Source organism: Oryctolagus cuniculus, chromosome 5 (genome assembly GCF_051225735.1).
Source record: "Oryctolagus cuniculus isolate XC-2025 breed Fujian yellow rabbit chromosome 5, ASM5122573v1, whole genome shotgun sequence".
Lineage (NCBI taxonomy): Eukaryota > Metazoa > Chordata > Mammalia > Lagomorpha > Leporidae > Oryctolagus > Oryctolagus cuniculus.
Genome location: NC_142871.1, coordinates 140,711,293 through 140,723,890, shown reverse-complemented (window position 1 = coordinate 140,723,890; position 12,598 = coordinate 140,711,293). Strand labels below are relative to the sequence as shown.

The 12,598-nt window shown below is 43.8% G+C and overlaps 2 protein-coding genes across 2 annotated transcripts; one reads left to right on the top strand and one right to left on the bottom strand.

Annotated features, from left to right (window-relative positions):
- Positions 1 to 5,150: 5,150 nt before the first annotated feature.
- OR2I1 (olfactory receptor family 2 subfamily I member 1) lies at positions 5,151 to 7,637 on the top strand. The gene has a single exon (XM_089333288.1). It carries the CDS (start codon positions 6,716 to 6,718, stop codon positions 7,490 to 7,492), a length of 777 nt encoding a protein of 258 aa, XP_089189414.1. The 5' UTR covers positions 5,151 to 6,715; the 3' UTR covers positions 7,493 to 7,637.
- A 439-nt stretch (positions 7,638 to 8,076) lies between these two features.
- UBD (ubiquitin like modifier D) lies at positions 8,077 to 11,198 on the bottom strand. The gene is made up of 2 exons (XM_002714335.6): positions 10,782 to 11,198; positions 8,077 to 9,123 (listed from the first exon to the last, which is right to left on the bottom strand). The coding sequence occupies exons 1-2, from the start codon at positions 10,857 to 10,859 to the stop codon at positions 8,653 to 8,655; spliced, it is 549 nt and encodes a 182-aa protein (XP_002714381.3). The 5' UTR covers positions 10,860 to 11,198; the 3' UTR covers positions 8,077 to 8,652.
- Positions 11,199 to 12,598: the final 1,400 nt, after the last annotated feature.

The window sequence follows — 12,598 nt, the reverse complement described above, 5'->3', positions numbered from 1 at the left end:
CTTAACTCAGAGGGAATCTACCTCCTATGCTTTTAAGGACCTCATCCTTATGACTTCTTTAAGTATAATTACTTCTTTTTTATGATTCATTTTATTTATTTGAAAGACAAAGTTACAGAGAGAGAGAGAGACAGAGAGAAAGGTCTTCCACCCGCTGGTCTACTCCCCAGATGGCCGCAATGGCTGGAGCTGTGCCAGTCCGAAGCCAGGAGCCAGGAGTTTCTTCCAGGTCTCCCATTTGGGTGCAGGGATCCAAGGGCCTAGACTATCCTCTACTGCTTTCCCAGGCCACAGCAGAGAGCTGAATCGGAAGAGGAGCAGCCAGAAGTAGAACCTGTGCCAACATGGGATGCCGGTGCCTCAGGCCAGGGCTTTAACCCACTGTGCCACTGCACCACAGCACCGGCCCCTGTATAATTACTTCTTAAAAGGCCCATCTCAGCACTATATTGGGGGTCATGACTTTAACATACGGATTCGGGGGCGGACACAACTTGAAACCAAGTGAAAGGGTGTTTCAAAAAAGGAAAAATCAGGGACGGCGTTGTGGCATGGTGGGCAAAGCTGCTGCCTGCAGTGCCAGCATCCCATATGGGTACAGGTTCAAGACCCAGCTGCTCTACTTCCAATCCAGCTCTCTGCTATGGCCTGGGAAAGCAGAAGATGGCCCAAGTCCTTGAGCCCCTGCATGCACATGGAAAACCCGGAAGAGGCTCCTGGCTCCTGGCTTCAGATCAGCACAGCTCCAGCCATTGCGGCCAATTGGGGAGTGAACCAGCAGATAGAAGACCTCTCTCTCTCTCTTTCTCTCTCCCTGCCTCTGCCTCTCCTTCTCTTTGTGTGTAACTCTGACTTTCAAATAAGTAAATCTTTAAATGTCATGCTCCTGACATTACATTAGATGCACCAATGTAGAGATGTCGATGGACCGCAGTAATCAAGAGTAGAGCAGCACAAGGTAGGTTTGGCTAACTACACAAGAATTAGAATAGGCAAAAACTGGGTGGCCTGGCTAATGTGAGAACTGAAAACTGAACATTGTATATAGCAATGCAGAGATCATTTGTAACATTTGACAAAAGCAGTTTCTGTGTCAAAGCCTTATGGAGTGAATTCAAAAGAGAAGGAAAGCAGAAAAGTGCTATATAAGACAAAGCTGGGGTGATAACTCCAGTCAGTGGAATAAAGAGATTACTTTTAATGAAAGTAATTAAAGCGTGCTTACATGTTGGTGGGGATAGTACACTAGAGGGTAAATTATGTACAGAAGAGAGAGGGAAATGCTAGAATCATGCCCTCGGGTAGTTGGAAAGGGATGGAACATAGTAGACAAATGGATTGGCCTCAGACAGAACCACACACAAAAAGTATCACACAAAAAGATGGTGAGTATGAGCATGCATGCAAGTAGGAGAGATGGGTTGATGAGAGCTTATGGAAGTTCTCCCATAATTTCTTTAAAATTTTTTCAGTGACATAAAATTATTATTTAGGAAAGCAGGATATTCTGTAAGAGTGGGGAGGGAAGAATATTACAGATTTGAGGAAAGACCAGAAAGTTTGTACTAGATATATAAAGAATGTGTACAAGTGAGTGGACTAGGGGTGCATAATGTGATTATCAAATGCTTTAGTCCCTGCTCTCTAGAGTGTAGTGCTTTTCTTCAATCAGCTGAACAAACGTAGGGAAAGAGTAGGACTATAGTTGAGTTTAGATAAGATAGCAATTATCCAAGTGAATATAATGAAGTGAAGCACCGAGAGTGTGCAAAGGAGTGACTATAATGGTTGACATGGTAACCTAAGCCAGATAAGAGGAGAGCAGACATAAAGGAAGTAAAGGACAATACATTTCCAGGGGCCGGAGCTGTGGTGCAGTAGGTTAAAGCCCAGGCCTGAAGCGCTAGCATCCCATATGGGCACCAGTTGTAGACCTGGCTGCTCCCCTTCTGATCCAGATCTCTGCAGTAGCCTGGAATAGCAGAAGAAGGCCCAAGTCCTTGGACCCTTGCACCCATGTGGGAGACCCAGAAGAAGCTCCTGGCTTCGGATCAGCGCAGCTCCGGCCATTGCAGCCGTCTGGGAAGTGAACCAGCAGATGGAAAATCTCTCTTTCTGTCTCTACCTCTCTCTATAACTCTGTCTTTCAAATAAATAAAATAAATCTTTTTAGAAAATACATTTCTAGACCTTAACTGAAGAAGGAAGTGAGAATAAATCTTCATTTTAAAAAATCTTAAAAGAATTAGAAGGAGCAAAGGGGATGGGGGGGATGACGTCAAAGAGGAGTGTGGTTGGCAAAAGCTAATGACATAAGAAAGCTGCATTCAAAACCGAGGATGACGTCAACAAATCTGCATCTCTGGCAACTAAAGATTTTCCTCCAAGTTTTGCAGATAGCAACACAGAATCACTGAGGCTAAGCAGCCAGCTTAAGATCGTTCAACCGAGAAAAACTCCAAGAGAAATGAAAATGAAAGGGAACTAGCCTGCCTCTGGCCTTCACACACTGCAAGGACTTTCCTCTTCTTCACCCTGGGAGACTTCTCTCTGGACACCTCCATGCAAAGTTCTAATTACAGGAGTGGGATATAGATTCCCCAGAGCTCTGTCCTCTCTTCTAGATAACAGGGGAAGTCGATTCCCCTGTGTCCTCTCCAGTCATCGGCATGTTCCCTTCTTCTCTCCAGCTCCACGCCCTTTAGCCTCATGAACAATATGTTTGCTACCACCTGACTACTGCTGATTTGTAACCAGTGCAAGGTTAAATCCTTGCCTTGTCTGTAACCATCACGAAACTCTCCAACAACAGACGTCACCACTTATGCCTGGATCTGTGTTTCACAGACTTAAATACCTCCTTCTCCAGATGTGCTGTTCATTCCTCTGTTGAGAGGAAGATGGCACCCACACCCTCCCTTCTTGCTGAGACACATGACACTGATCTAAGGCACCCATTCCAGAAATTAACACAGACATGCAACTGGATCTTCTGTTGATCTCTCCCTCCACTGTCTCAAACCTAGAGAATCCAGAGCAGGAGCAAGCAACCAGCTTATGATCTGAAAAGCCAAGGTCTAAACATCAGGGTCAGACATGAAGGTAAGTTTGCTGTTAACATTGCCAAGGGAAAAAAATAACCTTTCAGTTGAGAAATACATTCTAGAATATCAAATGAGGCTTGCAGACACAGTATACAAAGTGTTCTACGAAGAATTTGCCCTCTGGGTATGAGAGAGAATGCTGGGCTGATTGTATATGTGTACATGTTTGAGCTATTTGGAGGACTTGTGCACACATGCAGTATATCATCTGTACAATGTTACCACTGTGTGCCTATTTTCATGGTGTGGCATGTTTGTAGAGGAAAGGGTTAGAGCTCGCCTGACTGAACTGCTGTGTGATAGTGTAATCATAGCACTGAAGAATCTAAAGTTTTGTAACAGCTTCTCAGGTTACCATTAGGTCATAAGCATAAAGGTCACCTCTTGTACCTTATTCATGTCCAGTACAACCTCAATGCTGTAAAATTATCTACAAATTTACTTTCTGTCTCTTGCTCTCTTCTCCTACCTCTCCTTTCAAATAAATAACTTTCCAGCTAAAAGTCTCTTAGCTTGTCCTCTTGCTCTTCATAGTCTGTAGCATAACAGAGCCTTCTTTATAGAAAAGGGGGAAGGGCAAGGACTCTGAGGTTACTCAGATTAGAGTAAAAATCCTATCAAGCATGTGCAAACAAGGTGACCCAAGACAAATTAGTGAATTTATTCGTTAAAAAAATTTATTTATTTATTTATTTATTTGAAAGGCAGAGTTAGAGAGAGAGAAGAAGAGACAGAGAGAGAAAATCTTCCATCCACTGCTTCACAACTCAAATGTTTGCAAAGACCAGAGCTGGGCCAATCCAAAGCCAGGAGTTTCTTCCAGGTCTCCCATATGGGTTCAGGGACCCAAGGACCTGGGCCATACTCTCCGGCTTTCCCAGGCACATTAGCAGGGAGCTGGATCGGAAGTGGAGCAGCCAGGACATGACCAGTACCCATATGGAATGCCAGCATCTGCCATCTAGCCTGCTACACCACAGCACCAGCCCCAAATTATTGAATTTCAGTTTACCTGCTATCCTGCTTCTTAAAATAAGCTCATTGTCTAATTTTCAGGTGAGTAAAAATCAGAGCTAATATATAAAAAAGACTATGAATTTTTATACCAGTTCTGTCACTACCAAGCGTAGGAAGAACTCTTTTTAAAAACCTATTTCCTGTTCCTGAAATAGGGATGACAATAGTTAACACTCACTAAACATCTCCTATGTGCCAGGAGCTGTTCTAAGAACTTTGTGTGTTTTTTTAAAGATTTATTTTACTTATTTGAAAGGCGAGTGAGAGAGAGGGAGAGAGAGAGAGAAAGGAAAAGGGGAGGGAAAGACAGAGATCTTCTATCTGCTGGCTCACTCTTCAGTTGGACACAACAGACACGGTTGGGCCAGGCTGAACTTCTTCTGGGTCTCCCATGTGGGTGCAGGGACCCAAGTACTTGGGCCATCTTCTGCTGCTTTCCCAGGCACATTAGCAGGGAGCTTGAAAGGAAGTGAAACAGCTGGGACTCAAACCAGCATCCGCAATGGGATGCCGGCACTGCAGGTGGATGCTTAACCTTCTATGCCACAGCACCGGCCCCAGAACTTTGTATATCTGGTGCTCTTCACCTACTTCTGTTTTCTTATGAGGAAATTGGCTCACAGACAGGTTAAGCAATATGTCCAAAGTTGCTCAGCTAGGAAACAATAAACCCAAAATTCAAATCCAAGTAGTCCCCCTCCCAAGCGCTTGTTTTTAACCACAACATTAATATTTGTTCTGCCTAATGAGGATAAAATTAGAGAAACATGTAAACAAAATTTTTCTTTGCATGGAAGGAAGAGTTTTTTCCCTGAGAACTAAAAAATCAGAGATTCTCATTTTTCAATAAAGAGCAATGAACGATGTTTAAGATAAGCTGTCTACGTTATAATACCAATCAGAAAACATACAGCAGAAGGGTTTCTATGAAATCTATCCATCATATCAATCATCATAGTTTCTGTCCCATTAAAATAGTTAAACATAATTCAAGGGTCAAAAGATCCTAGAGAACTGTGTCCTCTTTATTCCCTTGGCATTTATTGAGAAGTATTTGATATTAAAGCTGGAGGGCCAAAACAGAAGCCACAGAGACCATCTAGCTCAAAGTCTGATTTACAGATAAACAAATTGAGACAAAAGGAATTGCATGTTCTCCATACCAGCTGACAGCTATGCTAGGTAGAACCACGTCTAACTTCTGGTCTACAGAAAGCATTTGTTCCTCAGTACTTATATCAATCATTACATTAGTTCTTACATCAACAAGGGCGTGGACATTGGAATCAGCCTCTGTTCACAGCAAAGCAGAAATCAACAGCAAAAAGGGGCAGGCCTTGGTGCAGCAGGGATACTAGCATTACATATCAGAGTGCCTGCATCTGAGTCCTATCTCTATTCCTGATTCCAGCTTCCTGCTAATGTATACTGGGAGAGATTAGTAATGACTCAAGTACTGGGGTCTCCGACATCCATGTGGGAGACCCAGATTTAGTTCCAGGTTTCTGGCTTTGGCCCAGCCCAGTCTTGGCCATTGCAGGTATTTGGGGAGTGAACCAGCAGATGGAAGATCCCTCTCTGTCACTGTCTCTCTAGTTCTTTCTGCCTTTCAAATAAGAAAATAAATATTTTTTAAAAAAATTTCTGCATGAACTGAGATACTAAAAATTTAGAGTTCATTTGAGCAGTTAGGCAGCCACAACCATCTGGTGGCTGCTTCTGATTGGTTGGTCTGTTTTCCTCTAATATAGGCATTTGCAAGAAATAGGTCAAGTAATGCTTTTGTTTCCAAGTCAAGCAAAGTGAAGGTCACTTAGAAGATCTAACTGGCTTTGTCTGCTCTGGGATTCTTCCATTCCCATCTCTATTTTAATTTAGCAGCTGTATTAATAAAAACAGAGCACCCGAAACAAAGCAGGCTAAATGCTGATTACCAAGGGTTGGTTAGGCCAGGTTTTGGGCATTGCCATTATTTTTAGGCATTATGTGCTTTCTGAGAGAGAGGCAGACTTAGAATGGGCTAGGGCGTTAACCCGCTGCGCCACAGTGTCAGCCCCTAGGACAACTAAATTAGCTTTTCCTGCCCTCAGTTTGTTCACCCATAAAGCGGAAGTTCCGTATCCTTCATAAGATTTATACTTATTAAGTCATCTGTGAAAAGCTAGTAATTGTGTATTATGAAACAAACTATGCACAGCCTTAAAATATTTTTGCACCAAGATAAACCCCGTTTTTAAAGTCTGTTTTCAGCAAACTTTTCGAAGTACCCTTGTATCAAAGAACAAGTAGCAGGCGACTCACTAAATTCAGATCTGTAAATGTACAGCCAATAAATAAACATTGCACGGGCTCCCGGCCCTTCCGCCAGCACACCCCCACATTTGGTGTCCTCTTTTGGTTTCAAACATTCCGGAAGTTTTCCTCTTCAGGGCAACCACAGCGCAGAGGAGCGCTTCCTCCTGCTGGGTTTCTCCGACTGGCCCTCCCTGCAGCCGGTCCTTTTCGTCCTTGTCCTTCTCTGCTACCTCCTGACTCTGACAGGCAACTCGGCGCTGGTGCTGCTGGCTGTGCGCGACCCGCGCTTGCACACGCCCATGTACTACTTCCTGTGCCACCTGGCCCTGGTGGACGCGGGCTTCACCACGAGCGTGGTGCCCCCGCTGCTGGCCAACCTGCGCGCCCCCGCACTCTGGCTGCCGCGCGGCGGCTGCATGGCCCAGCTGTGCGCCTCGCTGGCGCTAGGCTCCGCCGAATGCGTCCTCCTGGCCGTGATGGCGCTGGACCGCGCGGTCGCCGTGTGCCGCCCGCTGCACTACGCCGGGCTGACCTCTCCGCGTCTCTGCAGCTTGCTGGCCGGCGCCTCTTGGCTAGGCGGCCTCTCCAACTCCGCCGCGCAAACAGCGCTCCTGGCTGTGCGACCGCTTTGCGCGCCGCGCCTGCTGGACCACTTCATCTGCGAGCTGCCGGCGCTGCTCAAGCTGGCCTGCGGCGGCGGCAGAGAAACCATTGAGCGCCAGATGTTCGGCGCCCGCGTGGTCATCCTGCTGCTGCCGTCCACCGTCATCCTGGCTTCCTATGGGGCCGTGGGCCACGCTGTTTGGGGCATGCGGTCCAGAGCAGGTCGGAGGAAGGCGGTGGGCACGTGCGGGTCCCACCTGACTGCCGTCTGCCTCTTCTACGGTTCGGCCATCTACACCTACCTGCAGCCCACACACAGCTACAACCAGGGGCGGGGCAAGTTCGTCTCGCTCTTTTACACGGTGGTCACGCCGGCCCTCAACCCGCTCATCTACACTCTCCGGAATAAGGAGGTGAAGGGCGCCGCGAGGAGGTTCCTGGGGAGTCTGCGGAGAGGGCACCCGGGACAGTGATTGGGTTGGGGCGGGGCAAAGGTACTGGACAGGAACCAAGAAAGGAAATGCCCATTGGAGAGTCTGCCCGCCTAGCCTCCATGCTATTTATGTATTTAGTGACAATACAAGATTTGTCCTCAGGGAGTCCAAGGTTATTGGAGAAGATTGCTTCCTCTCATCAGGAAATGTTCAGATTCTTGAAGGAAATAAATATTTCCTCTATATTTACCTGTTTAGGGAGGGGAAAATGGCCCCCGAACTTTCTCCTAAGCTCATCAAGAGAGGAAATATGACTTGGGAGACAGGTTCCTTGTCCTCAAGGAATCCTGTAGCCGTCACTCAAGACTCTGTGTGCCATCTGACTGGTCATCGGTGTCTACCTTTCAGGACGTCCATTCCTTCTGAGGTAATCCACACACAAGGGTCCCCTCTAGAGACACAAAATCTCCAGGTCCATATTGAAAAGACTTTATCATGCCCACCACCATCTGCAGAAGTAAAAACAATTGGAACTAAATATGTGACACAGAGGGTAATCGGAGACACGATTCCAGATTTCACTTCACACCAAACAGCTTTTTTAAAAAGGAGAGAGGAAGCAGTTTAATTGAATCTCTGAATTATTTATTAATGATAATTATCATCAGAGTAATTAATTTACTTCTTCACATGTCATTTTACTATTCTCTATAAGGAGAAAGTCAATTTGGTTCAGCAATAATTGAGTGATATTATAGATGAAGCACTGGGTTTAATATAGAAACACAGAAATTAATACAACATGGAACCCAATTTAAAACTTACTATCTTGTTACAGAGGAAAAAAATAGGAGTTTTCTATAAATCAGAAAGGATTGAGTTTCAAAAAGTTAGCTTTGAATGCTATTTCAAGTGTACATTAAAAATTTACTTCCTATCCTCAATAATACATTATAAATGATCCTGCCCTTTCACACACTTGATCTTAGCCAAAAGGCCGAGAGCCTGCCATTTAATCAGCTATGTTAGGACCAAAGAATTATAGAGTTGGAAATTTTCCTTCATCCTACCCACCTCACCCAAATCTTAATCTATTTGAGTCTCATTCATTTTGGGAAGACATCAGAAGATGTGGCTACTGAGTAAATCGAAAGAAAATAAGCTCTGCTACTCCTACTATCACCCCATCCCCAAGGTGGTCACCCCCCAATACAGTAACCTGTCATGAAGAGTAAAGTGCCTTTTTTAATATTGTAATCTGCCATGATCTTCCCATCCTCCAGTTTTTTTCCATTGCAAGTCACATTCTGGATTTTAGGGGCTGCACCAGTCAGGATCTTGATCATTTCTTTCACCTGGACCACTGAGTTGGATCTTCGCACTTGCAGGAGATGCCTCTGCCCGTGGTCTCTTGACTCCACTAGAAACAAGGGCAGCTCCTCATCACTGGGCTTCACCACCTTCAGAGTGAGGTGGATGGTCTTCTCCTTGTCAATGCCATAGGATGATAGCTTTCTCTGTGGATCTAGAGTCTTGGAGCCCAGCAGAAGGACCTGTTCCTGCACAGGAATCTTGATCTTAGATCTCACGTGTTCATTGATCTTCCGTACTCTGTCATGTCTGTTGGCCTCGAATGTCATTAATTCCTGTGTCTCACAATAGACATTCACCTACCCAATGAGAGCCAGAGAGAGTTAGTTGCCTAAAATGCCTGCCACTCATTATTCTCATATACATGGATTTCAAACATTTATGCACTAAAATAAATTTATCTCTTCATGCTTTTTCCTCATGAATTTTTTTTAAGTATTCTTGTACCCCTGGCTCTCCTATCTTAATTGTTCTCACCTTCTACCACCTTTTTTGTCTTCTGGCTTGTCTACAACAATATGTGTCCTTCCCCTTCTTGGAATTTCTCTTTCAAAATTTCCAGGTTGCAATATAAGCAAGAATATTAGTGTCATTACCTTATAACCATACATTTTATTCATCTCAAAATATAATAATGATTTCCCACTTTACCTGCCTCTCCTGTCCAGATAAAGTTTGTCAAATGCCAAAAAGTAAATCCAACTACAAAGCTTCAAAAGTTGTACACCATATTCTAAAAACAACTCACAAACAATTTTCAAGACTTGGCAGCCTCTCAGGATATTCCTGTCCATAGAATCCCCTCCATGGCTACCTTACAAGAAAATCCAGATTAAGACATGTAGTTTCTTTTCTAATGTTCCATTGCTTTATAGTAACTTTCCTAATGCAGTGACACTATGTTCATATCCTCAGTGTTGCTGTTAATCTATAGTTCCTATACTTCTTTTTTATATCCACCTATGGTACAATATTACCTTTTTCTTAAATTAGACCAGAGCCTCACTTAAAGAAGGTAAAGACTACATCTCAGTCCTACTTCAACAATTGAAAAATCCTGAAATGTAGTGAATTTCACCTCTGTGTTGCCCCTTTAAAGCTGCCCTGTTCAAAAATATCTTCCAGATGCCGGCGCTGTGGCATAGCAGTTAAAGTCACCGCCTTCAGTGCCGGCATCCCATATGGGCACTGTTCCAGTCCCAGCTGCTCCACTTCTGATCCAGCTCTCTGCTATGCCCTGGGAAGTAAGTAGAAGATGTCCCAAGTCTTTGGGCCCCTGCACTCATGTGGGAGACCCAGAGGAAGCTCCTGGCTCCTGACTTCAGATAGGCACAGCTGCAGCCATTGCAGCCAACTGGGGAGTGAACCATCGGATGGAAGACCTCTCTCTCTCTCTCTCTCTCTCTCTCTCTTTCTCCTTCTCTGTATAAGTCTGATTTTCAAATAAATAAATCTTTAAAAAAAAATCTTCCCAACCTAAATGGCACATATACTCCTTGCCCTCATTCCAAGTTCTCTTCATAGGTCATATGTTGTTCTTTAAAGTCTGCATTAGGTCATTGATAAGTTAATAAATGAGCTTTGTAAAGCTATCCTTTGGAAGGACCAAGAAACTTAGTTTGAAAACCTTTAAAAAATTTCCATAATTCTAAATCTTGACATAATTCTAAATCTTGCACACTAAGTCCACCCCCACTTCTTACCATTTACCCTGAACAGCAGTCAGTCCAAGGTTTGATTCACAAGAGAACTCAGAAGTCAGATAACAAGTTTCTCTTCTGAGCACCCTCCTTCCCATTCTACAGATCCCAATGCCTAATTCATCCCCTTCAAGATGCCTTCCCAACCATCCCACTTCCCACTGTTCCTTCTAGAACACTATCCATCCCTGAGATATCTTCCCAACTCTTTAAAATGCTTTGCCTTTCCCCATACCCTTTTTTAAATGCAAACTTACAGCAAGGGTGGAAGCATTGGGAGCCATTCCTGCAATCAAAGGAGCAGAAAGAAGAGACTGAGCAAACGGACCTTGCATCCAGCTTATATGCAAACAGTTGAGCTGGAAATCCCCTGCCCGGACAACTGTGTTGTCGAACTTGACTGTGCCCTTTGTTCTTGCATGCTCTCATCAATTTTCTTTCACTTTTGCTGCAGTGTAGTTAATAAACAAATAATACTTTATGTTCGAGCACTTTGCTATCCAGCAGGAAAGGGCTACCCCACATTCACTGTCCAATAGGATTTGGTGATTCTGAGAAAATGAGCAGTGGTGAGGTAGAAAATGTTAGATCAGGTTGAGGGAGATGAAGAAACAGAAATCCTTGCAGCAGGTTAGGGATGGGGAAGAGACTGAGGAAAGAGAAAGGAAAAGTTCAACCCCAGGCTTGCATAAACTGCTTTCACTTTTGAAACTTTATTTGTAAGCTTTACTTTCTGAGAACATCATGTCATTTCTCGGAAAGCAAGAAGGAGAGTAGGTGGTTAAATGTTGCTTAAAATTAGTCCACTCTCTTTTCATATCCTTTCCTTCTCTGTCCATCTGACCATTTCACATTAATACAGCCCCTTTATCAGGGGCTGTAAGGAAACCTTGGCCAGAGAAATGACATTTCCCAGGAAATATTTTATCTTCTGAGACCCCCAGATCTATACCCACAGCCCTCACCTGAGTTGCATATCTGTAGGTCACTTCCTTGACCATATAAAGTTCTCTGCCCTCTCCAAGCCAGTGAGCATATCTTTCCCTCCAACTCTATCCCCAACACTACGAATTTTAAGAATACACAGTATAGGCAGTAACTCACTCAGGAAGTTTTCCCTAGATCTCTTCTTCCCTACGTGGGTTATGTGGCCATCATCTAACCTCCCATCCTTCCTCTAAAAACCTCTCAGAGAACATTTCCCCTTTAATAGGGACATTTGCTTTTCATTTTCAGTAAACAGAAGGATTCTTGAGGGTCATGACTGTGTCCTAACTAACATGTATTTAGCACTGCCCAGCATGCTTTCTGGCACAGGAAATACTTAATAAATATTAAATGCATGAATGAATTATAAATGAATGAACAAGTAAAAAAAAAACAGCAAATGGAAAGCAATATTTAGTAAATCCTTGGAACTACACAAGATATCAAATGGTATCTCATTTACTGTATTGACATTCTAATGATATATTAGTATTCTTTGGAATACTAACAACCAATAGTCATGTAAGCAGAGTAGGTAATGGTTCAAATGAAAATGTCAATTTCTATATGCCTTGTATTCTTATTATGTTGCTTCAGCACAAAGAAAAGAGGCAGAAGAGTCTCCCCTGGAGTTGGGAATTTCCAAACGTGTTTACAATGAGGGTGAGCCTGGAATATTCCCAAGAAAAACTAATTCAGAAGTTTCCCCACCTGAGAGGGCCTGGATTCTGAGAAACAGTGTCCTTTCAAGGAAGGTGAACAACTAACTTGGACTTTGATCTCTCTCTCTCTTTCCTTCCCTTCCCCTCTCTTCCCTTCCTTTATGAAAGTCCCTCCCTGCCCAAGGTCAGGGCAATCTCTGTCCCGGGTGCCCTGCTGCCAGTCTGCAGACCTCATCAGAATTTCTTCTTGGAACTTGATCTCCTTCTTACCTCATTCTTACTTCAGCTTTTTACCTCAGTGTCCATCTGATTTTTTTTCCATCTATGTCACAATATATTCTTTTAGCAATAAAGATATCGTTTCATTTGCCCCTCTAACAATTCAGAAGATGAGCCAAGGTGAAAGATCATGCCAGGGAGATTCT